At 37.0% G+C, this 26,545-nt stretch overlaps 1 protein-coding gene across 1 annotated transcript in view; it reads right to left on the bottom strand.

The window, feature by feature from the left end:
• Positions 1 to 308: 308 nt before the first annotated feature.
• Positions 309 to 26,545, bottom strand: part of CWH43 (cell wall biogenesis 43 C-terminal homolog) — a 42,679-nt gene continuing 16,442 nt past the window's right edge. Inside the window, 16 exon segments of the mRNA XM_063401914.1 lie at positions 309 to 2,449; positions 3,935 to 4,088; positions 5,122 to 5,183; positions 5,792 to 5,936; positions 8,240 to 8,389; positions 9,595 to 9,730; positions 12,213 to 12,318; positions 13,267 to 13,346; positions 15,480 to 15,605; positions 18,376 to 18,401; positions 18,403 to 18,625; positions 19,908 to 19,996; positions 20,937 to 21,138; positions 22,464 to 22,618; positions 22,726 to 22,846; positions 25,954 to 26,145. Of these exon segments, the coding sequence (XP_063257984.1) occupies positions 2,360 to 2,449; positions 3,935 to 4,088; positions 5,122 to 5,183; positions 5,792 to 5,936; positions 8,240 to 8,389; positions 9,595 to 9,730; positions 12,213 to 12,318; positions 13,267 to 13,346; positions 15,480 to 15,605; positions 18,376 to 18,401; positions 18,403 to 18,625; positions 19,908 to 19,996; positions 20,937 to 21,138; positions 22,464 to 22,618; positions 22,726 to 22,846; positions 25,954 to 26,145 (2,057 nt within the window). The 3' untranslated portion in view covers positions 309 to 2,359.

Raw genomic sequence — 26,545 nt, 5'->3', positions numbered from 1 at the left:
TCTAAACCACTGAGAAACAAAGGATTAGATCAGTGTGTAGATGTCAGGACAAGTAAAGTTTAGTTTTAGCTTTCCAATTCTAACCACAGTAGTAGAAGAAATATACAAACAGTTTGTGGTCATGCTTTTCTTAATCATTCTGATAAAATAGTGCAAATGTGAACAAATATCAGTTACTAATTACATATATTAAACTACACAAGCTACTTAGAAGAAGAGAATATTCAAACTTTAGATTTTTTCACTACATGTGGTCAATGTGAACCTTCCTAATGGGGTGAGCACGTCTAAATCCTGTAAAAAATCCATCAAAGTAAGCTCAGAGACTTTGAAGATTACATACAGATATGATTTATAATCTGATCTGTTATGTAAGTCATGTTATGCCAGTCAAGCTGTCTGGCTTCTTGAAAAATATCCTCATTGTTAAAAAAAAATAGGAGTTTTCAAGCTTTTTGTACTTATACATATAATTTCTTGCATTTCACATTAATAAACTGCTCACATTACAAGGTATTTGCAGAGTCAGCCTGTGGACAGTGTTAAGTAATGTGGCAAGATAATGTTATGTATTCTACAGACTGAAAAGGCAAACCTGTGGCTGGATGTGCACCAGAGCTAGCATGAGAGCATGCTGAAAATAAATGAGGATACTCAGAGCACTGTGCAATACTGGTGCCAGTGCCAGCTGCTTTTGCAAGCTGGGAGAAAAAAGAGATAAGAGCTACTGGTGTTTGCAGAAGAAAATTGCAAAAACTGCAAGAAAATAATTTTTATCACTCCACAATGTAATTTATCCTGTCTTGCTGGAGAGTCACACAAAGAACAAGTTCAGAGGGCTTGTAAAGACACACAAAGCACCCATAGGTGAGAAATTCGTTCAACAATGGCTGGTTAATTGTCAGTTACATCTGAGATGATGAATACATAACCACTGAGACTTTTAACTGCGTTTCAGACATCCTCTGTCCACAAAGACCAGTGATCAGTTTCACTCTCAGAAACACAGCTCTAAAAACAAGGGAGCAAAATGATAGGTGACCAGAATAAAGCAACAAGTGTGGTGCTGACAGCAATTGCCTGACTCCATCAAACAAGAAGCCCTGGGTAAAAATGCATCCTGTATTTGCTTACATAGAGAAACAATAAAATTGAGTAAACTCAAGCTGTTCTTAAAAGTATATGGTGAAGAATTAGAGGGAGAAAAAAAATCCACCCTCTTTCCTGTAACATATCCTATTCCTTTCAGGAATGGTATGCTTAGATATTACTGGAAAGACACATAGTATTAAATACCAACTTCGCAAATATGATTTCCAAACGGAATGCATCACTTAAATTATCTAATATGTTTCTCACAAGCAGGAAATATCCTTTGGACAACACTGAAGATGTCCTCATTGATAAAGGGAAGCTCTGCACGTATACTGAAGGATCAGGAGCTAAATATAAAAGACGTTGCCAAGAGGCTCTCAGACAACACAACATTTTACACTGTGTCACGTGCATTGCATAACAGGGAATTCACATCCTAGGTCAAAAAAGTAGCATCTCTAGTCCTACTGAAGTGCAGCGTAGCAAAGAAACAAAGCTTTCTTATTTTTTCCCCCCTTCATTACAGTTTCTTTTAAATAAAAGCTACAACCAACTTTTCTCCCTTCTCAGACAGATTGTTATGTTGAGCATGATTGTTTTAAATTCTTTATCAGTGTGTTCATGTAGGAGTCTCATAACCATAATTATTCAGAGGTACTCTGCTCTTCCCTTTGTAAAAGCATTGAAGTCCAGTTAATAAAATGAAGTCTACAAAAGTCACCTCTTTTTTTCCAGTATTATGAATATCAACTATCTGCAAATTGTTGTAAAACTCATTTAAGAATAAAATGAAGAATAGCAGCAGATGTAAATACTGTTTGAGTTGAAAATGTGCACACTTCAGACGGTTATTTACTGCATATCTCCCAGCTGAAAAACAGACTCATTCCATTCCTATTTTGAAAAACCTAAGGCCAAGCTTTTTATTGCAATAGCAGCAAAGCACTCAGAAACTTTATGATAAGTGATACCTCCACAAAAGCTGAAGAAGTTGTTGCCAAAGCAAGTTCCCACCCTTGCTTTCTTGCATACAAAGCAGGTATCTGGCCTGGTAGATACTAGTTTACCAAAATTCATGCATCTTCCCTCCCTCACAGTGGTAGCAGCTCATCAAAGAAGAAAGTTACCGATTAATACATAGACATTCACAGTGTTGTGCAGCATGGGAGTTGCTCATCCTCAAACAGTGGAGTCTTTTTGGCTGCCAATGCAGTTTCAAGCAACAAACCTTTCTTGTTGGTCTCAATAACTTTATTTTCTTGCTCTAATTTGTCCGTTTAAAGTATTTAGGAGTGCTCATATGAAAGTGATGAATAGGCATATAGTTATGTCTGTCTTTATAAGATCCAAACCTAAGAAAAATATTCAACAGAGCAATACTATTACAACATTATTTAACCTATGCAATTAAATCATACAATTACTACCCTACTTCTGAATGTTCTAGGCCATTTATTTCAGAAACAGGCCCCAACTCTATTAAATGTAAATCAGATTCTATGTACCCTCTCCTACTAAAGATGTTTGAGTATGGTAGAGACAATTAATTACATTGATTCCACTGATGCTATAGGCAGTCTATAATTGGAACTCCAGCTGAAAAAGCTGAATGTTGCATTTATCTCCTCATATTCTAGGCTAAGTTTTTAGTCCTGATTTCAGTGGAGATACAATTTAAACATCCATAGTATCAAAAGAGTAACAACCCTATTATTAATATTGTACATCTTGCTTTTGAAAATTATGGTGAAAATTGTAATTTTTCATGCCAAATTTAAATATGAAAGTTTTGACAACTGACTACTATGGTAGACAGACTTACAAAAGTAAAATGGAGTACTTAGTCAAAATATCAGTGCTAAGTAATATTTAAGAGCGGTGCCATTGTATTTCTAATGAAGTAGAATTAATCAGAAAAAGTTAAATCTATTTCACTAGGGTAAACATTTTCTGATTAGACAGACAAAAGAAATTAGGACAAAATTCTGTGCTGAAGTCAACTGAGAAAAATCTAACGTAGATGCTAACTGTAGGCAAGTTCCATCATGTGGAAAAGTCTGGGCAAACTCCTGCTTAGACAGGAAGCCAGTGGCTGAGTGGTACATAAAAAGTGAGTAAGCTCAGCTGTTAGATGTGTATGAGAAAGTAACATATTCTGCATTATGCATGTTAGGAGTAGTAAACATGGGACTTATCTCTCTGTGGCAACATCTATCACGAACTCCATGACTCTTTCACTGATATTAATACTAGAATAAATATCTTTCTCCATATATCTCTCCCTTATGCAATGCCAGTGGAAAAATGACAGCAATTTAGAAAAAAAAACCTCTTTTACATTAAACCTAGTCCTTTTTTTCCTTCTTGACACATGCAACATACTGCCTCAGTCATCCTCTTTAATTTCTGCTCCAATTATATGGTATGTTTTGAAATGCTTATGCAAAAAGTATTTCATGCACATATTGTATTTGATATTCTAAGTATATTAAGACCCCAATCTCTGAAGTACTGAGAAACAAGGGAGTTCTTTCATTCATTTATCAAATGAGTCACCACACCACTTGGCAAATACTCCTATCAAACAATCTCAGAAATTGGCTGGGTGAAGTGAGCATTATGTGCAATTTATGCTGTGACACAACAGGCTGATTTTCCCAGGGTACATGCCAAACCAACTGAAAATATGGAATTACAATTCAGAAGTTCTTGACTCCTTCTGCTCAGTTGGGTACTGATCAGAGCATCTCACTTTAGAAATAACTTTGTTCGATCTTGTTCTCTTTCACAAGATGCCAGGTACATCATCCCCTTCACTTCCTATGAGACACACTGAACTGGGATTGAAGTGGATGTCCTCAGGAACCTGACTGGGATCAGTGACAATTCTGTCATTATCAACATAGCTATCCACGTGATCTGGGATTCTAAATTTGGCCATCTGGACTTCTGAATCACTTAAACCAGCATGAGATATGCGGGCATAACCAAGCCTATCAAATATGAGAAGAGTTAGTTTGAAAAAATTACTCAAGACAATTTCACCACATTCGTAATGAATGTATCTGTTTTTTCCCAAGAGTTACGCTTTAACTTATCAACACAATTTTCCATTTCTGTGAATCTCACCTTTAAAAACTGAAAGTGCTCCATAAACAGGATCATAACACCATATCACAAGCATAAGTGTTTGACAGTAAAAGTAAGTTCTATGTCTAAAAACCTTTTTTAAAAATTACAGCTTTAGAATATGAATGCAGGTATAAGCTCACCAAATTATCACTGAAAAGATTTCAATATTCAAGAAAGAAACATAAGCATCAATTGAAGGAATAATGAGAAAAGTTCAAATTGCAAATGAAGTTTTAGTTGGGTGTTAATAGTTGCCTTTTTTTCTCTTTTACTCAATACTGTTAAGACAGCTAACAAGTTTACAACTTGTGAACACTGCAGAATTTACATAGTTTATTCAAAATAAACTGAATTCCATTTTGGTACAAACATCACCAAGAGAAAGATTTACAAGCAAGTTGGGATTAAAAGATATGGAGTGCATACGTCCTGTGCCTCAATATTGGCTTACACAGTTCAAGTTTCCTCTAAATCCAGCATAAAGATTGGCTGGATTAAATCAGCATTTTGCTTCAACAAACTCTAAATCATAGTTCAAAATTTGTGTCTTCTGTGTCACATACAAATTAGGTCTTAGCATTCACATTTTAGAATGAAGTTGCAAAGCCAGAGCTTTGGAAAAGTGTAGTTTTATGCTACCAAAGCAGAGTAGATCTGAAGGCTTTTGACACAGAATGATGAAACCTGTAATAGTGTCTTTGCAAATTATAGTCAGAGATACACCAGTTCTTGTGATCCTAAGATCAGTGTTTCACATAATTTTATGATGGATCCAAGTGCCCATAATAGTCATTTAGGGTTGTAAAACTCTTCCACAATCACTTACAAAAGGTTATAAAACTGACAATCATAAAGATACTTAAACCTACAAATAAGCGATGCACTTTAACATACCTTATTATTCCACGATACATAATATAGCTACACCATCTGTCCCGATCTGTACTGTCAATATCCTAGAAACAAAAGGGAATAAAGTCTAACAAGTAAGGTAAGTGTTCATCTGGGTCGGCTTTAAATCAGTAACAGGACCAATGTGTAAACTCACTGCAGAAAAATATTTTGCCTAAAACATTGTAATAAGGTAGAAAGAAAAAAGCTTACTGTTAGAGATGGACAAATCAGACAACTTTTTGATATCTCGTAGCGCAGAGCTCATTTTTAAAACATAATCACAGAATTAGAGGCTGTCTGGAGGTCACCTACTCCTAACCCTGGTCAAAGTCACTTCAAAGAGGTTGCTCAGGGCCTTATGCAGCTAAATTTTGAATATCTCCAAGGATGAAGGTTTCACAACTTCACCAGGCCCCTGTTCTAATCCTTGGCGACCCTGCAACCTTTTATTTCTTCTGTCTGACATTTCCCTTGGGGCAGCTGCTGTCCATTGCCTCTTTTCTTTCACTGTGTAACTCCACCTTCTCTGCAAGATATCACGAGGTAGCTGAAGATTGTATTTGAAAATGGGCATGTGTTTTTTTCTCTGTCCATAGTTAAGTTACTAATTTGAAATATTAAACTGTTTCCAATATAAATTTTCTTTAAAGATGCAGTATTTTTATATTACCTGCACATTTCCATTTTTTATTAATTCAGTATAGTCTCTGGATCCAGGAGCTGAAGTGATGTATCCCAGAAATACAACTTGCTTAGAGCTAGTCTTCAACAGTTTTGAAACAGCTATTGCTTGGAGTTTTCTGTCCAAGTCCTCTCTAAAAGAAATGGAAAAGACTTTACATACATTTATCTATTTATTCACTTATTCTTTATATTATTTATACATTTTAGCTCACAATCTTTGTGCTATGACATAGTAAACCACAAATCAATCTGGCACCATTTTTGTTGCTCAGTATTAGAGAGTACAAAAGTTCACAGAAAGCTCATTGATTCAAAATTATCACTACATTTGATAAAAGCTACATGGTCATGGTAGATGTAATCCACATTCTCTTTCTATTCCTTACAGGAACAACATTTTCTATTACTGTTTTGTTTTTAATACTGATACCTTCACTAGGAAATGTGAATGTTAGTGTTTTGGTTATCTAAGGCTTTGTCTCTGCTTGCACTTAAAATTTAACTGTGCCAGCATGATGTGGTGCACAACAAAGAACTTACATGCTAAAAAATGTTTTTATGAATAGATCATGGTCAATAAAGTCTTAAAGTCTGGTTCCATAATTTATGAAATGTAGCTAGCGTTACATCATCCCATTAGCATTACTTAATTACATTTGGCATGTATTTCACATCTCTTTAACAAGATTTACACAAGAGTTTCAACATGATCAAAAGCGATAGCGTAAATGGAGCTGGTAAAATACTTCATTGAATCCCTTTCCCTGTCCTTGGATTTGTCATAAAACAATGCAAAAGCAGTTCTCTTTCTATGATTCTTCATGTTAATGACTTTAAACAGTTGCGTAAATCATGTTGTCTTCTAGATTTTGGTAGTCTGGACTAAACACCACTGACAGAGAGAGGTGATTTTGGAACCTGTAAACCCAAAAGAAGGCAACAATTTAAGTGCAGCTATGCTTTCTAAATAGTGCTACTTCTGACTGAAGCAACTATATTAGGGAGAAGGAGCACACAAATAGGTGACAAAAACCCCCCAAACACCTAAGCAGAAGCCTGACCTAGGTATATGTGAAGTTGCCTGCTCAGCTAGCTGCTCTTTCCAGAATGCACCTCTCCAGATGGGATCTTTTAAAGGCACAGGCATAGTTATAAGTCCCACATTTTAAAAATCGTATTTAAAAACAACCCCAGTTGTCCAGTATTCTGTAGTCTATGTCAACCTAAGCAGCAGAAGAAAAAGATATTTAAGAAGAGCAGTAATGTGCAGTATTTAATTACAAATTCATTCCCCTCTAAAACAGAATCTAATTTGCATTCATTTCATATGTGTCCTGTTTTGTCATATTTTCTCCTTCATCTTTATCTCATTTCTTTGCAGGGGATAATAGAGTGTTATTTTCCTCTACTTTGACAAACAGTTTCTCATACAGGCAAGTCTCATCATCTGTGTGAGGCACAGAATTAAATTCCTTTCTAGAGTTAAAAATGGGGAGTGATTTCTGACAACAATATTTGTTTAATAAATGGGAAATCTATAAAAAATTTGCAGGTTTGGTGCAGTTTCTACTCAGGGGAAGGAAATGGGATACAGATAATTCCTATGGCTTTCTTTAACACACAGCAGCTCCTGTATTTTACAATATTCTGCACCCTATCCATAAATTTGCCTCTCCATGAATTGTAACATTTTTTTTTAAATTCCAAATCTCACTAAGCCACACACTAGATATCTCATCAATTATAACAGAAATTACAACTACATGGAGCATTCACAGAACTCTCTCTTGTTAATATTCATTACACACAAGTAATCAAAACACTGTTTTCAAGAACTGGCATATATACCTTATTCTTTTCGATCACTTATTTGATTTATTGGTATAATATTGCTTTTCTGAATTCAGAGATCAGACTTCCACTTGCATATTCTCAGAAGGACACTGATGGATACTTTTGCTGCTGTTGCAACACTGTCCCTTCTTGGAGGTTTCGGATTTGTTACTTTAAAAAAAATAACATTTTTCCATTAATGCTATCTATCACTAACTGTAACTATCTGCACTCATTGTGGAACACAATACATCTATTCTACATGCAAAAAAGTCATAATGATGCTGTCCTGCACTGAGATGCATCTGTAGCCCCATCATTTGTTGTGACTTTGCAGAGCTGTATCTTTAAATCTCTAGTAATTCAGATGATCAGCTCCGCTGAGTTTTGCATGACAGATTTGCACTACTTAAAAAATGCTTCAAAATTTTAAACCAGTAGTTTAAATAATTTTCAACTGTCATAGTATTTCTTCAAATGTGCCCTGCTAGAACCAGTATTACAGCACCAGATTTTAAAGGGTACAAAAGAAATCCCAGAAGTTCACAAATTATATGACGTGACTTTGTACACTCTATGTAAAAATAAGTAAAATACACACTCTTCATTTCCAAAGTGAGCGACAACAAAATCCACCAGCTTCCCTGTGAAGTTGACAGTCAGGGAGATGGCAGGTGCAATCTCTCCCTCTGGAGATGGAAGGAGGTGATGGGTCGATTTTACAATTGGATACCTGGATAGTGCCATAATCCTACACGAGAAGAGGCAAAAAGTTACATTTTGTGATTCACAAGCATCACAAACATCAAAGTGAACTAAGCAGAAAATGTGAGCAGAAGACTAAGTCACTGAAAAAAACCCTATAAAACCAGAATACAAACCATCTCTAGCGGATATTTCTGAATATAGAAAGAAATGTATATTTCATTCTAAAATACTGTTAAACTACATGTCTAAAAATACATTATCAATTCCTACACTAAGAAATATCATTCCATAAACTGAGCTTTTACATTCCATTTACTGAGCTTTTCACAATCTGTGTTTCAGACAAAACAGAATTTTATACTACCAGAAATTAAAAGGTATTTTATCAAAAGTAGAAGTAGGTAGTAATACATCTTTAAAATGGGAGCTTTTTCTGTTTTCAGCTTCTGTTTGGACATTTTGTATCATGTTTTTTAATGTATTTCATTAAGAAAATCTCAGAGAATGACTTCTCTGCCCCATTCTGACTCAAATAGACAGGGTCTGAAAGAAAAAAGTTACTAAATGCCCCTCACATATGCCAAAAATTAAATAGACATTGCTACATCAGTAGGAAGTTCCATCTGCCATAGAGATGTGTATATCTCCCTGAAAAACAAAGCCACATTATATGTTAGTATTTTTTCTGAGGACAAAGATATTTAAGATATGCAACTGGTAGGTGGTCAAGCATTAAGATAAAATTAGACACAAAATATCTGGTCAAACAGACAGACACCATTCTATTCCCATTTCCCATTATACAGCCTAAGCCAGATTTAATGAATTAAAAATTTCTCATACCTATCGATGCACTACATTTTCTAACTTCTATCACGTTTTTAAGTCTAAAATACAAATTCTCATAGCCTAAAACAAAATAATGTGAAGAGGGCATCAGACACAGTACTTGAAATGCTAACTTCCAAATGTGTACATTAAAGGGCAGGATGCCATTCTCTGCATCACGAAAACCAAAGTAGTTTACAGGGGCAGGCACCAAAATCTGCTCGTGTTTAGCAACGAGAAAATTCCACCCACATTGCATGGTAGTGCTAATGAATCAAAGCCTGTTGCTAAAGGACAAGCTTCAACAAGTGATTACACTGATTACTATTTCAACTATTCTTTGCTTCTGTATTAGTGCAGTTTGTATTGGGCAATAAATTTATGTTATCTACTGTCACTGTGCATGTAAAGATGACTCACCCCCAAGTGTGATCTCTTGTGCTTGGACCAAAATCTGTATAAAATCCCAGTCTTTCTCCCAGCCACATTGTTGGATCATGGTTTCCAATGAATGGTTTAGAGGCATCACTCTCTATAATAGTGATAAAATCTGCTTCTGAGATGAGGGAGAAAAAAAGAAAATATTTTCACATTTATAACTGCTACCTATAAATGGTACTTATAAATAACTACATAATGTCATTATTTCCCTTTTGATTACACAGGGATGGACACAAGCCTTTCAGGGGTCAGTCAAGGCAAAAATCAATGTTGGCAATGAAATCATGCCAAAACCTTTGGCTACTGCCCACCACATAAACACTGATGAGGATGCATTTAGTGTCTGCTGAGCCATAGCTCATCCCTGCTCATAACCAGAGATACATGAGACTGCAGAATACAGGTGGCCTGCACTGACCTCGCACCATTTCAAAAGCATTAGAGGTATTGGAAACGCACTGTGCTAGCTCCCTGTTTACATGCAGAGGTGTGGTTTTGCCAGGAGAACATGATGGGTTCCCCTATATTTCAAGTGCAGAATAGAGGAAGAACTATGCAGTCCCTTGAGGAACTTGCATCTAAGGAACACCTGCCCATGCCTGAAGGAAGGTGGGAGTATACAAGCTGCCCACAGGATGGCTGAACCATTCAGACTCAGCTGGAGCAGCAGGTCAGTACAGCTGCAGCAGCAGCAAGTGCTCCAAGTGCTCCCTTCTTGCTGCAATTATGCTCCTCTCAGAGTGTTCTCCTACACAGGAAAGCAAATTGAGTCACCATTTCATCCACAGCACTTCCATAAGGAATTATGACCATCCAGCACCACAGAAGATTTTTTGCTTTCAAAATATCATATGCAGCAGTGTAAAGCCTTGTCAGCAGGGAAAATTGGAGCTCAGAGCTCTTAAGTGTGTTCCCAGGTTTTTCCTTCTACATCATTAGCATGCATGCTGATCACAGAAACAGTAACTGAAACCATTAAGAAGGGTTGATGCTGGATCTCTCCAGGGCAGATAGAAATTCCAGTCACAAAAGCCATGTTGCATCTTCACTATTTCAACAGAGGGGTGAGCACAAGCAGTGCACACCACCACACCTTCAAAGACAACCCCTATCCTAAAGCAGGTAACCACTCTTTTCTCTATGGCTCTCAAAATCAGGAACTCTTCTTATAGGAATTTCTTGCCAACTCTGAATGCATTTATTGACAATGTTAATGTAGTACTTTATATAACAATATCTATGTAACATAGAACTCCAGAATACTGTTTCCACCTATTAGAAATTATGATTTATTAATTATATTTTGGAATTTGCTGCCTTTTTGACTTACCAATTGTCTTTTTTAGAAGTGATATCTCATTACCCTAGAGAAATGCCAATGCACATAACCAGGTAATCACATTTTCTAATATTGATTAATTTAAACTATAGGTACCAGAAATGAAAGCATTCATTAAAATTCATAAATAAACATGCAAATATTAAACGACCACCCAGACATGAACTACAGAATCACTTATGTAGAAGAATGTTCCAAATTTCAATTCATTAAATGTCCTGGTTGTTTTCTCATATCACCACACATAGCCCAGCTCTCTGAACTTTTGGCCATGGGACAATGGAGGGAACAAGGCTAAAATGAGTCTCTTCACTCTTCACTAGCTCCTGTATATCTCTGCCACAAATCAAGACTTGCACAGGAGCACTTGTCAGTGGCTTTTCATTGCTTGGGTCTACAAAGCCTGAGCTGCTCAGGAAAATCCTGTGGTGGACTGGACAACAGCAAATGCTGGAATGGCAGCATGGACATTACCTAATTCCCTGAACTGCTTTAGATCTTAAACTGTCAGTCCCCTGTCTACCCTATCTCATGGGTATTGCAGGAAAAAAGGAACACCTACAAGCACTACTGGCCAATTCCTTTCAATGTCCTCTGCAACAGCACTCATCTTGAGTCCAAATTCTTAATTTCCTATAGCTGATTTTCCAACCAAAATCCTGCCCATGAGCAACACTTTAGACACTCTTTTTTACAGTAAAATCATGACAACCAAGCTACAACAGCTATTTTTCTTGTATACATTGCTCTGGTTCAGTGATGGAAACAGATTTGTCTGTTTCTTCTCTGTATTCATTGCTTAGGGCATTTGAATTTCACACCCTTTAGGAATTATATAATGCTTCACATCTAAAAAACCCAGAGAGCAGTTATAAAACATTGTATTTTATCTAAAAGTATATTTATCTTTGTAAATACCATTGTATTTTATCTAAAAGGATATTATGTCATTTATGCAAAGAATTTCTCTATAGACAAGTAACTCATCAGCAATATGAGGAGAAAAATCCAAATAAGAAATAAAATGTTTCCTCTGACCAGAAACCTCTTTAAAACGTATTAAACAAATTATCACCTCTGCAGATGGATTTTTGACTGAAGATATTGTATTGGAATAGTTCACAAATTGAGGAGAAAACCACTAAACACAGGTTCTTGTGTTAAAGCAAAAATGGCCTCAGTTACCAAGCAGATGTTTTCACTTCTGTCTCTTCAGATGAATCCTCCCAAATATAAATGAGGTAGGGAAAAAAGTTACCTGTCTGATTAAGCAGATTAGCTGATCCTTCCAAATTAGACCATCCTTCATTGTCATATCCAAATCTAAAAGGCCAGATCATAGCAGAGAAATCTCTTTTTGGAACCTCAAAAAATAAATGGAAAAAATAAAATAAAATTTGACTTTTACATATTATAGCTTTACAATAAACAACACCAGACACATGGTGCCATAAAAGACATACAAGAGATGTTTTATCCAGTAGATTTTCCTAATAAAGCTCTCAGAATTACAAAAGACTAAATCTGCTATTAAAAAGGGAATAAAAGTCATCATACTTAAAATGAATTTGTAGAAGTAACAGTAAACAAATGAAGAGGTAAGAGAAAATGCATTTTTTCATCTTCCTAAGAGGAACTTAGTAAGTTGATCACTTGTTGCCACACAATAAGGTACTACAAACCGGAATTAATTGAAAAAAGAAGGCAAAACCATATAAATCTGTGTGCATTTATTAATCTAACACTGAACTCTATGAGTGTTAACCATCTTGTTATTTATTACCTTTGCAATGCCTATTTTCTTGCAAGGTAGGAAACCGGAATCTTCAAATTTTTATCCAATTTCCATACGTAGTCTAAGTCTAACCTATGTCAACCAACTTTTCAGAGAGCTTCAATTCAGAGTTATGATATAATATAGAACCACAGAATTCCTTCACCTGGAAGAAACTGCAGGAAGTTATCTGTTCAAATTCCCCCTACATGAGATCAGGATGCATTGTCCAGTTTGAATACAGTTAAAATAAACCAATTTATAAAAGTAATGTTCAAGTTGAGCATATGAGACAAGAATCTCTCAAATTGTCAAAATATTTTTCCTTCATAGCATCACCATAAATCTCCAAAGACTCAGATATTTCAATTTGACATGAATTTATAAATAAAATTTTTGCATCTTCATTTATGCATTGGGTTTTTTGAATACTTGGTTACAAAGATTTCTTCAGCAACAATTAACACACTTAAGCTATAACACACACACGTTTTACTGCATATTTGAAAGTTACCATTCACACAAACACCCTACTCACCCCTTGGCCCAACTTCTTCTGGTAAGTTTTATAACATAAACCCATTGCAAGCAAACCAACACCAACAAACAGCCACAATACTTGAAACAGCAAAACACAAAAGAAAAGAAAAGTATTTTTTTAATTCAAGAAAAAATAATGGTTATTGCTGTTAAACAGGACACTGTTATTCCAAGGTGTGCTATGCACAGAATGAGAAGCGTGTTTGTTTAAATGACAACACCAGATCAAGGCAGTATCTATGCAGGCAGAATATGTATATTTATGCAAATACACTCTCCAAAACACAGCATGCTAAGCATATAAAATGTACCAAAACTCCTTGGAATAGTTATGTAGAAATTACTCCTACTGAAGAATTCATTATGGGACGTGAGTAAGAGCATCATGTGAACCCTTCAGTATTTTCCTCTCTGTGCACAGGTATGCATTTGTAGTACACAATTTTTATCTTGTATTAATACAACTGTGGAATAAAATTTAGTTTTTACTTTGCAAGCCTTTAGATGTCAGAAAGATGTGACTCTTGCCAGACTTACAGAGTGGTCATTTGTTTGACATACTCTTGGAAAGAGAGTGCAGCTTCATAGAAAGCATATCCAGAGCTTTCTAATTGCTCCTGTAGCATTACAAATAACCATAGTGTGCCCTTAAGAGTTCTCACCGTTCAGCACAATGCAATTTGAAGAACAAAGCCCTCTACAGTTCTTGCATTTACACAGTGGCATGTGCTATCTACAATGATTTCAGTAACTCCAGTTTACTCTTTCATATATTTAAAAAGATATGAAATTATTTTAATGCAAGTTTTCTGGAATGGTTTTGTGTAAAATTTAAATACATTTTATAATGGAAGATGTCAGAAAGAGGACATGCTACTTATATTAGCACATGTCAAGCAATTTCATACTCTGCAAGACACAAAGGTCCTTAGAGTGGAAGCTGAGAAACAGTAGAAGTGTGGGCATGATGAGGAAGTACAAGAGCTACTGTTGCAACATAACAAGATCAGCTAAGCAGGGGCTGTGCTTTGTGACAGGTAGTATTTTCAAATATTAATTTATTTTTGTGGAATGTTTCTTAGCAGTAATATTTAAACCACTTGAAATGGTGCTCATGTTGTCTCTGACACACAAACTCTCACAGGCCACATTCTTTTGGTGCCTCAGTATACTGGGTAAAGACCTCCACAAAGATTCCAGAAACAGCCCTGAAAAACTGTGAAGCACTAGTGTCTCCTTTCACCACATGCAGCAAAATGTACACAAATGGCAAGTGATCTGATCCAAAGTCACATAAGAAGAGATGCAGGAATTGGAATCTTCAGCATCCTGATCTCTGTAGGGTTACCATGCCCTCATGCCTAGCATTTTGCTCCTCTATCAAACTTCATGCTATTGACAGATGTTTTTTTTCTTTAGAAACAGTAAGCTGACCATGAAAACAAATCAGGGACTCAAATGATTGTAGAGAAATAGTTGAAAATATTTGTACAGTTTAAAAGCCAAGAAGTGAAGTAAAAAAACATCAGACATTTGGTTTTCATTTCTCTTCAAAACCCAAGGCAAAAAGCAGACCCCATTCATATAATCTGAAAATCTGGGATCCCTGGGCGTAGTTGACAGGCAGCAGATGACAGTGGTTTCCCGAGGACAGCCCAAGCCTTGTGCTGTGATGCAGGGCCACAGCAGGCCCTGCAGGAGAGCCTCCTCCTCGGGACAGTGTCACATCGTACAGCAGCTCTGGGCCAGCCCAGTGCCAGCACAGTGCCAGGCAGCTCACAGAGCCCAGTGTTGTCACACTGAACCACCCCAAAATCACCGTACTGAATGGCTGGGAAACCCTTCCTATCTTTTGTACACACAGTGTAAACCCCAAGATCCAGAGAGGCCTCCTCCTCAACCACTAAAATGAAACCACAAATGATGCTGAATCTGTTTTCACATTTTGGGTTTTGCCCAGTTTCTTGTCCCTGTTTAACACATTCTACTCGGAATAGCCTCTGTCAGTCATAATCACAGTGAGTCAGCTCCTCCAGTAGGATATGTCATCATTAACCTGGAACCAGGGAAACACCAACTACTAGTCTGTCTCTAAAACTAGTACCACAAAAACATTTCTAAAACATCTGAACAAATACCCCACAGTGCTATTTTTTTTCCTCAGACAGTATTCCCAGAGTCATGGAGAAAAGGAACTAAAATTATACTTACGTAGTTTAATATAGTTTTTACTCCTTTTGAAGAATGTTTTTTGATTGCTTTTCACTTCAAAGACAGAGCTAAGGTCTTTCTTGGGTCCTGTTAGAAAGTCTACCCCAATACATAACATTATAAAACCTGTAAAAATATAATTAATTAGTTTTTTCATAGACCTTTAACATCTTACACATTGCTCATAAACTCATTTTTATAAACTCCCAGCTGTTGTGTCACAACACAACAACCTTATGATTCCAACAACAAAGATGATTCAAAGCAAATGCAAATAAATGCTCTACCTAATGAGGCAATGCAGGAACTGAGATTTATTGACAGTACTCTCAAGTAAAGACTGATTGGCAATACAGTTCCAGGGTATTATGTCAAAAAGGCTAACACATGGCAGATAAATGATGCTAAAATCCTTCCAGGCTCTACTCATGGCTACAACTCTCAGCTGGGTCCACTCTTTTCAAAGTTTACTGAAATTAACCTGGACAAGAATGATTGAGTTACACCTACATATTAGAAACTTAAAATATCAACTTGATGAAAAAAGCACGTTGATGATTGCACATATCTGTTATCTTGCACATATCTGACAATGAGCTACTCTGTCACCAAAATATAAGTAACACGTTCATATAGGAACTGCAAAAGCAATTGCTTAACACTTTGTTATAGAACGGGATAAGCAGACTGCAGCAGGTTGAAAGGTCAATTTAACATGGCAGCAACTTGTATTCTGGAACTCCAGAGCCAACAGAAAGAGTCCTCCTTCTTAAGGACAGAAAACTAAACACACCTAGAGTTATATTATGAAAGCAAATTAGCAACTTCAGCACAGTAACTGTTGCAATGCATGGGGACGGTATCTTTTCAATAAGTATCTCAGACAAATAGTACAAGGTCTTTTCCAATCCTTAAAGAGATAAAGAATCCAATTACTTTCAAAGAAAGCATGGGAGGATAATGAACTGGATAAGAGCTCTGCTGGAGAAGATATAAGCCTTTAATATCTTTGTGGCATAGTTAATTAATGATAGAAGCCATATTTCACTTCAGAGTAATAGCAGACAATTACTCAGTATTTTTTTATTTCCCTTACTTGTTACACTAGTTGTAGTGAAAGTTTACAAATCAAGACACTGCACACTGAGTGTGCACAATGAAGGAGCACACACAAAACCTTTCTCAAAGGGTGACTGACTCACAGCCATTAAAGTTGGTGGAGATAAGGAATCTGACCCCTCAGCATTACATCACATCAAAATGAAGCAGCACAGACGTTTTTAATATAATGATCTTACTTTCATTGTCACTTTTCCTCGTGCAGTTCCCTACCCAAACTGCAGCAACAGAAATGCAGGATATTGGACAGGAGAAGAAAGCAAGAAATAGCACTTGCACCTGGAAGAAACCAGAAGAAAACAAGCAGTTTGCCAGAAAGCCAAGCTGTAGGGGTAAAAGCACAGCAACAAAGTCTCATAGTATGACCTTTGATAAGCCATGGGATGGCATAAAAAAATATAGAAACTGGATTCTCAGATGGAATTTAAACTTTATGTAGTGCCATCAGCTGTGTTCCATTTACAGTGTTCTTTACCAAAGAGAAGGTTAGGGCCATGTCTCTGTTTCTATCCAGTGATCATGCCAGGTAAATTAATCACAGGCATGCATTTTAAGGGAAGTAACACAGAGGAATTTTGAATAAAAGTTTTTTTGGGTTTTTTTTGTGAAAGCATTACTCAAGAAAGCATTTGACACTCTTCTACCACGTTTTCTTCATATAACTTCAAAAATTAAATTTAATTAGCTAAGATAACTGTTTCTAAAGACTCCTCAGAGTGCTTTCAGAACAAAAAAAATAATGCAATAATGGAATGAAATTCTCCTCTAAACATAATGAACTCAAATCCCTCACGTGAATGCCGTAATTTAAGAAACACACATGGAGAGTAAGAAACTGGAGTGTCACAAAGTGTTTGCAAAGACATTTATGAAATTTAAAACCTTTGGAGCAATAAGTTAAGTACAGCATTCATTAATCCTTTCCAAATAAAATATAGGCTAATGTGTCACATTTTAAAAAAATGTCCCACACAATTAGCCCAAGACAATGTTTGGCATTGTTTAAATATAGTTAGTGAAATATGCCATTGAAACATGTTAGTACCTATTGCGAAAATATTTCTGGAGACAAAACCAGGAAGGGTTGGTTTCCTTTCCACCTCTCCACCCTCATCAAGTGATCATTCTGCCAAAACCTTTATATTTGCTCAACTCAGTTCTTCCTTATTTGTAAATACTTGACAATTTCATTTCTGCCTGTCCTGTTCACGTGTTTCTGACTCTACAGGCTCATCTGAATTCCCCCAAGCATGCTGGTGTGTCCACAAAACATAAGGTGGAGCCACGTGGGAAAGAAGCTCAGGTCTCCAATGTAAACTCGCTGGATCAGCTGGATGCTGCGCTTTGCTTTGCAGAGCAGGGCTAAATAATGCACTGAATTACATTATGGTCCCACTAGCTACCCTGTTACCTGAGGCACTGCTGCGTTAGGTAGCCAGCATATTTGTGCACTCACACCCTGGACTGCAGCCATATTTTTAGGCTGACTGATCAACAGATCTCTTCCTGCACTGCGTACTTAGTTATCAGACATTTTTCCACTTTGTCATTTTCCCTTAACTGAATTCCATCTTCTGTCCAAATTTTAGACTATTTCTAACAGTAAAGAAACAAGTAGATTATTTTTGCATGTCTCATTAATTTTGGCACTGAAACTCTTACCACAGTTAATAAGTAGACAGTAACTGAGCATTTGAAAAGACTCTATACACTAGATACATTTCACATGTCTCCCTGAAGCTAAAGCAAGCATATTTGTTCATTATCACAAATGTACCTAGAAGAAGATGGGAGCTTTCTCTAAACTCCTCCAGGTACAAATTTATAGGCTGTACACCACACACAGAAGAATAATTCAAGAACGTAGGCAACCATGGCTGTACTCATGGCTTTCCCAGGATGCAGGCAGCTAACAAAGCGTCCAGCTAGTTGAGGCCACACACACATAGTAAAGATGCCAAGAACGGTGCCTGCAACAGCAGCACTCCAGGTATGTAAATAAAGGAGACCAGCTGAAGATGCCAAACCTGGGAAGGGATAGAAAAGAACAGAGTAAGTCTCAGTCAGGTATTTTATGCACAACATTCATTTTCATATTCTGGCTAGCAGAAAAATAGTCTGAGAAATAAAATTGTGCTTTCCAGCCATGAAAACTGCATCACTAGAACGACAGTTATTCAGAGTAGACAAAGACAGACTTTTATTTTTCCAAATATCTCATTCTTCTAAACATTGCCTATTCAGCTGAAAGCAAAAAGAGGGCAGAGATACATCCTCAAGAGCCAAAATTGAACAGTTTTTCTTACAGAGTTCTTCAGCATAACAGAGGAATGATGCAGTTCTTAAGAGAGTAACAGGTCTGTCAGTTATGAACTTCTTTTACCATAATACAGAAGGAATCAAATAGATTAATATGAAGAGAAAACATACCTTTTCCTGATCTTTTCCTGTAGATAACCATAGGATGGGCAAGAAAGCAATTATTAATCTTTTACTAACTGCAAGACGCCTGCCTTACCATACTATCTTTGATTTGGGGATTTGACCCTAAGGAGAACATTACCAGCCGCAGAACCTCTCTATAACTTCATTTTAAAACATTATTGTAGGGTACAAATATTTACTATCACACCATGAAAGCAAATGTATAGAGACACTTTTAATATTTAACTCTTATACATCAAGGTTCTGAGCATTTTAGACTACAATGCTTGAATCAACTAAAGAACCTTTCTGTGCTTGTTTTAAATAAGCAATGTGTGCACATCAAAAATCAGAGATTCGTACTTACATTACTGCACACACATTTCTTAAGACTAAAACCTGCCTGTTCATACTATTTTACTGCCTGCAGAACTTGGCAAATAAAGAGACAGGAGGCAAGCCTTTCTCAAGGCAGACTGCTCGTTAAATTACAAGTTATTTTGCCCCCTGTGGAATTGAGAGGCTTGTGTCATCTCAACCCCATAACTCTAGATGTGGCTTTATGATAGAATCACTAAGGTTGGAACAGACCTCTAAGATCATCAAGTCCAACAGTTATACAACACAGACGGTCCGAACTGAGATGCTGCTCAAGAGAACAGAACCTTAACAGAGCTTCTGAGGACAATAACACTGCTCTGCAATGGCCTGGAGATTTGTCCTGTAACCCTTGGTCAACTGGTAAGACACGTGTACTACAGTCAGTGGCAGAGAAAAGTGTGGCTTTGCTTAGTCACACTTTTCTGAGATATGGTGTCAAGTCAGAGGAGTTGAGTAAAAGGAATAAGGTAACAGACAAAAATTCTGCTCAGGATTTGCACCTACCTATGAGAAACAAGGCAAAACTGATGACAGAAGACCAGCTCCAAAATGAAAGCATCAGTCCATGAGCAAGGCCCAGCAGAACTGTACCTCTGATACAACAATAAGGAAAAAGAAAACATGTACTAATATTATTTTTAAAACACCTGACATTGAAAAGAAACTTCTAGATATACAGAAGAGGGTCCCTGGTGATATATTATAGTTCTTTTACTTTAAACAAAGCTAAATTTTGCTCACACCTGGCTACATTTTCTTCCCTTTATTGGATGTAAAAAACATCCAGTTGAAAATAATGGCAATTTGCTGTAATGTACAAGTGAGCTGTGTTCAGCAGCAAAGGCAGCCCACTGAAATCTTGGTACAAAATGCAAAAACAACTCAGAGAAAACAAGAGGGAAGAATCCACCACAAGCAAAAGTATTTAATGTCAAATAAGGAATCCTAACACTGCTCTCAGTCTTGGGGAGCTCTCTTGTATACCAATTCCAAATTATAAACTCTGTCACTCTGTCACATATAGCTGACTCAGAATAACTAATCTGGTCTTTTTATAGATTTGGAACCTGAATGAACCACACACAGCACTAAGACTACATTCTTACTAATCAAAACTTCTACTGAAGCATATCTTTTAATATTGCACATAGTTTACTTTATTCATACTTTGTGCATGCATCTCTGATCATGTCCTCTCTGAAGCAAACTGCTAGACTAATTTGCTGCATAATATAGATGCACTGCATTCATAAGTCCTTGAACCTCAGTTCTAATCTAAAAATTGTTTTGAAATGTGTCAAACCAAGATTTTAGTGCTGACATAAAAATAATTCTGTATCAGAAAATTTCAAGGTCTGGACAAAATGCTCAGAGATATCTCAAAGGAAGAATGAATCCTCTGTGTGAAGTACCTTGTACCCACTTTTTTCTGTCTAAATTCTTACAGTGGCATCAGGTTGAGTTTTAATTTGTCACCCACTACAGCACTGAATTTTGATTACAAATTTGTGGTAATATTAATAATGCACTTACCCATATGGATTAGGATCTGGACCTGTGTGGGGATGTCCACTTACTGCCCATCTAGAAATTAATGAAACCTCCCCAAATATCCACAGAGTGAGGAACGTGAGGCTGCCAAAAGCAATCCCTGATAAAAACCAATGAGGATGGGAAGCAGTCTCTCTAACCACATTACCAGTTTTGTTCATTTCTTGTTTCTTCTTGTCTCCACCTAGAATAAGAACAGAAATGCAGCTCAGCAAACTGTCAAATCCTATTAGCATGAGTTACTGAGAAAAAGAAATAACTAAAATCACAAATTTACTAGAATAAATTGCATGCACAAAAGTTAATTTATCTGATTAGGATTGTGTTATCAGAAATTGATAACATACAAAAAAATTAAAAATCTTTACTAACAACCCTAGGTCTGTCAAGAAAATATATTCACTGTAAGAGTTCAAAAATACCAGCCTGCCCATCTGATTATTTTCCATAATACTGGAATTTATATATTTGAATTTGCTTTGAAAATCAGCAGAAAAGTTATTAGAATTTGTTCAGAGGCTTCTGTTTTGTGAAACTCTAAACTCTGATAAGAACAAAACCTGACACTTCCAAATAAGCCAGAAATAAACTCCCTTCCTTCTCCTTTTTTTCCATGTGCTTTAGAACCTCTCTCATCTAAGGAGAAAGAAGCACCTTTAATTGCATAGACACATCATTTTGTCACCCACAAACAGGACAGATTTCCTTACTAATCTCCTGCAGCAGATTCCCTTTCTAAATTCTGATGAAAGCTCCAGCCTAATTTAGATCATGTAATGCAAGCTTACAGGCAATATGCATGATGCTAATTTATACCCACTTACACATAGATAAGGTTTTATCTTTCAATTAATTCATTAAGGTTATACTGAGAAGGAAGGAGATTCTGAGGATTTAACATGAGCTGGCTTAGCTAACCAACCCAACCTTGCTGCCTTCCTTGCCAATACCACCTCCACAGTTTAGCCTGTGCCAGCCCCCACTGCTGTGTACTCTGTGCAAACACTCCAAGAACTTGGGCAAAGTTTAAACAGGACAACTTGTCCACTCCTCCAATTTTTTCTGTTTATTTTCACATATCAGCTGTTCCCCAACTTTGTCCTATCTCCCCTTCTCTGTTAAAAGATATACACTGGCAGAGAAACTCAAAGTGCACACTGAATTAACATAATAACAAAAACACCACAAATGTTTCATGCTGTAAAGACAATAATCGATTCTGGTTTTATTGGTCTATCTTATGCCTTCATTTGTCTTACTGTCATATTGTTGCCACTGCAATAAGGAAAGAAATGCAGTTCCAGCACCAGCTTACTACAGCTTGTACAGTTCTGCCATATTATGGGCAGATGGAAGTACCCCATGGCTTCTAAAGCCCGCAATGCTCATGCAGCAGATCTAAAACCAGACTGTTGAGGAAAAGAAATCAAAGAATCAAACCCAGTGACACATGGCTAGGTATACTTCAGGTTCTTTTCATAACCACCATCTTTGCTGTGACATGCTTACCTGAATGAATTCGCTCCACTGCTACTATAAAACCAATCACCAGTATGACAGTATTGGCAACTCGTGAGCTCCAGACTGGATTGAGTGACGTGTACAGGATACGAAGAACAAGGAGCATTATCTTGCCTAGCATGAAGCCCCATATCCTGATGAACCTGTAAGAATCAGCTTTTGAAATAGTGAGGCATTTGGGGGATTAAAAAAAAAAGCGGCTTTTAATATGAAGAAACATCAGTTAAATTCCATCAGTATAAGAAAATACCTTTGTAAACTGTTTCCTGACCACCATGTTACTGTTTGAACCAGCAGTGAAGAAGAAACACCAGCAGCCAAGATGAGTAGTCTAACTGCAGCATTTGGTGCATGGTATGATGCTAAGCTTCCTACAAACAAATACACACACAGAGGTTACTTTAATGATTGATAGAGGCTTAGTAATAAGGAATTCCTGTGCATTAGTTCAACATTGCCTGTAATCTGAATGGCTATACCACTTCTCTGAAAACACGTGACAGCACACATTTTTAAACAAACCAAAGAAATGTAGATATGCAGAGAAACTGGGTATACATGACTTCATAGCAGTTATAATTTTCAAGGAAAAAATTCCATGAAGCAATTATCCAACAATCCAAGTGATTACCTTTAGTTAAATACTTATGGTGACTGATTCCATAGAGAGATATATGGATATAGATATATAGATATATGGATCAGATGTCTAAGCATACAGATATTCCTCAACCATGCACTCAGATAACTCAAAAGCCATAAAGTTTTGTGTACTGTGACTGCTTCTTTCTAAAAAGGATATGGCTTTTGCCTCAGCGCACTTATAAAAGTAAGTACACTATGGCAAAAGCCACATTCTTTATTGGACAGGAGTAATCACCATACATAGCACAGGGATTAGTAATCAACTGCCTCAGTAGGGGTGAACAAGGCTTTCTCTGGCTCATTATCTGGTCTCAGAAGTGGTCATTACCAGCCTGCACCATTTTATTACTGAAAACTACCACTTTCCCAGCCACTGAAAGAGAACACGTGCACACATCTTTGCTGTTTCCCAGGGCACATTGACTCCAAATTCCCAGCAGCAAACTCTGCTAACAGGTTTCCAATTCAGGTGACTATGGACCACATACATTCTTGTAACCTCAGTCAGTGTGGCACTGGACCAGTGATAAACAGCATGAGAAGCAGCAACACTTTTGTGATGCCAGCCATTTGCTGAGTATGAGTCAAACTTGCAGAGACGTTAAGCAAGTAATGTCAGAAACCAGGCTGCAGATTCTGTCAACACATGCTAGGAATCCTCCAACTGTTTACCTGCTCATCCTGCTCAGAGCAAAAGATGCAAAGCTTAGAGCCAAGACAATAAACAAGATCAATGTGCAGTGAAGGTGTACGTGCATGGACTTCAACAGAGGTTTCATGTACAATACACACAGATTTCTGTCACTAAATTGTGCTGGCAATCCATAAACCTGCCTCTTCAAATATTTCATCATGTGCGCTACCCTGATTAAAGGTGGCATGGGCTTGCCAAGTTAGAGCAGACACACCTTTTGTTGCTGGGCAAGTACACCCAAGACTTAAATATATCTATCCAAATCTCCAAATTTAATGTATGTTGTCTGAAGACACAGATGCAAATAGACATTACCACAAGGTACTTCGTTGTTGTTGTTGTTTTGAATGGAACACAAAATCAAGTAATATAAAGGATACAGAAATTAGAGGTTGCAGGGAAAATAATGCTTCCTGAAAAGGCAGAAAGAAACAGAACAGAAAAAAAAATCATCCTCGTAAATATTCTGGTCTTAGTTAAGCATGAAGAATTTTCTTATTTTTTGATTGTGAAATTGAAGACTGAGTAGAATGGGGTGGAGCATGCAAGGGGTAGATTGTTCTGCCTGACAGTTCAACAAGTCCCAGAGGAAGGTCATGGCCTTTTTGAGAAGGAAAAAAGATCAAAAAGAGAATGAATAAAATTTTCTCAGTATGAAGGAGGAAAAAAGCAGGAAGAGCTGAGATACAGGAGAATCAGCAGCAAAGTATGATGGGACAGAACTTACATAAAAGACCATTATAAGCCTGTCACTGCTCTTTATTTGGCAGAACAAAAATTATACACTTTTCAGTAATTTCCATCTCTTTTGGTAAAGTGAACTAGTAAACACAGCAAGGTGATCTGAAGGACTAATCTTAACTAAGCATGGCAAATTTTGTGTTACTGTCACATGTGAAGGAAAGTAAGGTGCAATTTTAAATGCTTACACTCACTCCTAGTTTCTAAACTAGATGATCTTGCAGAAAGCAATACACTAGGCATGGTTGCAAGAAGCTGAAGATTCTGCTCACTGAGAAGCTTACTACAAAACTACAAGGAAAGTGTTAGGATGGATATAAGGGGAAGAGTAGGAAAAGAAAGCATGGTAAGACTATCCTTCATGAAAATCAATGACACCAACAAGTGCGCTCAGTTCTAGTATTTTTCTAGAGATAAAGAACAGTAATTCTCTTTGAAAAAACTACACAGGGAAAGTAAATAAGATGATCTTGCTCTGTCTTCTAACAGTTAGAGGAAAACTATAAGAAAACTGATTATCTGTCTATCTTACATTGACAAATGAGGAGCTAAGATCTGCTGCTTCTGAAACACATCACCCAGCAGAAGCATTTTCACCTTTACACAGGATGTCTTGTCTCATTCGAGTTCATCCAGTGTGGCAAACTTTTGCAATAACTTGCTTCTGGACATGGCTGTAACTGCCAAACCTTCTCCCAAAAAACTTTCAAAAAATCAACAAGAGCTAAGATTTGCACCAGTTAGCTGAAGACCAAAGTGGGAATCCCAGCAAGGCTTGGTTTAAGGAGGAGCCTGTGGAATGGGAAATGGGGCATCTATTTCCTGAGCTTAAGATCAAATTTTCATCCAGTGCAACTGACCTTATAAGGGTTATTTCATATATAGGATGAGCCTATAACCCCGCTACAAGCACATAAATAGATAGATTTAATTTAAAAAATACATTCTTGGAAGAAAAAAACTGCCTCAGAAACTAAAAAAGAATGTTTCACTCATAGTAGACGACTTTTATAACAGCCCCAAGATGTTCTGTAATGTCTCATCCCTACCCATTGTCACAATACACAAAACACCTGCTCTGCTGATATTTGAGTGATACTGAAAACACCTTTCCTGTTTGGCATCACTCTTACTAAATTAAAAGCTCCTAGAAATAAAAGTGAAATGAAATTTTTCAGTATTTATGTAATACAATGGCTGCAAACAATATTTTCCTCACTATAGCTAAAAGCTTGAGAGAAAAAAAAAAAGAAACCAGCAAAATGTTTATGGGGAGAGTGAGAACTTCTTATTTCTGTCTCTTTTTGTAATCATCTGAATGTTGAGGCAATTTGGAATGTTTGTTCTTATGCATTGATACCAAAACAGAATCTGTAACTCACTGCAGTGCATACTTACCAACCATAGTCAACCTCAGAAAGGCCAGGACATACTCATTGTTAGCCAGCCTCCAAAAAGGGCCAATGGTCAACAATACTGGGGAAAAGAAGGCAACAGCAAAAACTTCTAGGCCTGTGAGTGCCAGTGTCTGAAGTGGGAAGTAGTAGATAATTGGTGGCAGCGCATGGTAAAGAGACCAAGAAATGTAACCTAAAGAAACAACAAACCAGAAAAAGAAAACCCCATCTGTTGCCCTGGTTTTTCTGAGATTTTTTAAAGCCTTCTACTTGCTTGTAAGATGGAGTCAGTTCTTTCGCTACTGTTGCAATATTAAGGGTCAGTCTTTCACTTTCTCACGCTTTGGAACATAAACAACCTTTCTTGTTTTTGTTCACTGTCCTTTGCTTACATATTTCCAGCCTGAAAACAATGTTGGTTGACAGCTGGCATGGCCAGTGGGGTGAAGGGGTAGTAACCCCAAGAGCCAATGTGCTTCCAGACCCACAAAATTATAAAAGGAAAGAAATAAACAGGCTGGCTCTCTTTTTCTCGGTGGGGAGCAGCTTTCACTGAAGACCTCTGCCTCTGTGTGGTTGATTATTGCGTTCCA

This window comes from Prinia subflava, chromosome 7 (assembly GCF_021018805.1).
Source record: "Prinia subflava isolate CZ2003 ecotype Zambia chromosome 7, Cam_Psub_1.2, whole genome shotgun sequence".
Taxonomy (NCBI): domain Eukaryota; kingdom Metazoa; phylum Chordata; class Aves; order Passeriformes; family Cisticolidae; genus Prinia; species Prinia subflava.
The sequence above is the reverse complement of the archived record's forward strand: the minus strand, read 5'-3'. Positions and strand labels throughout refer to the sequence as shown.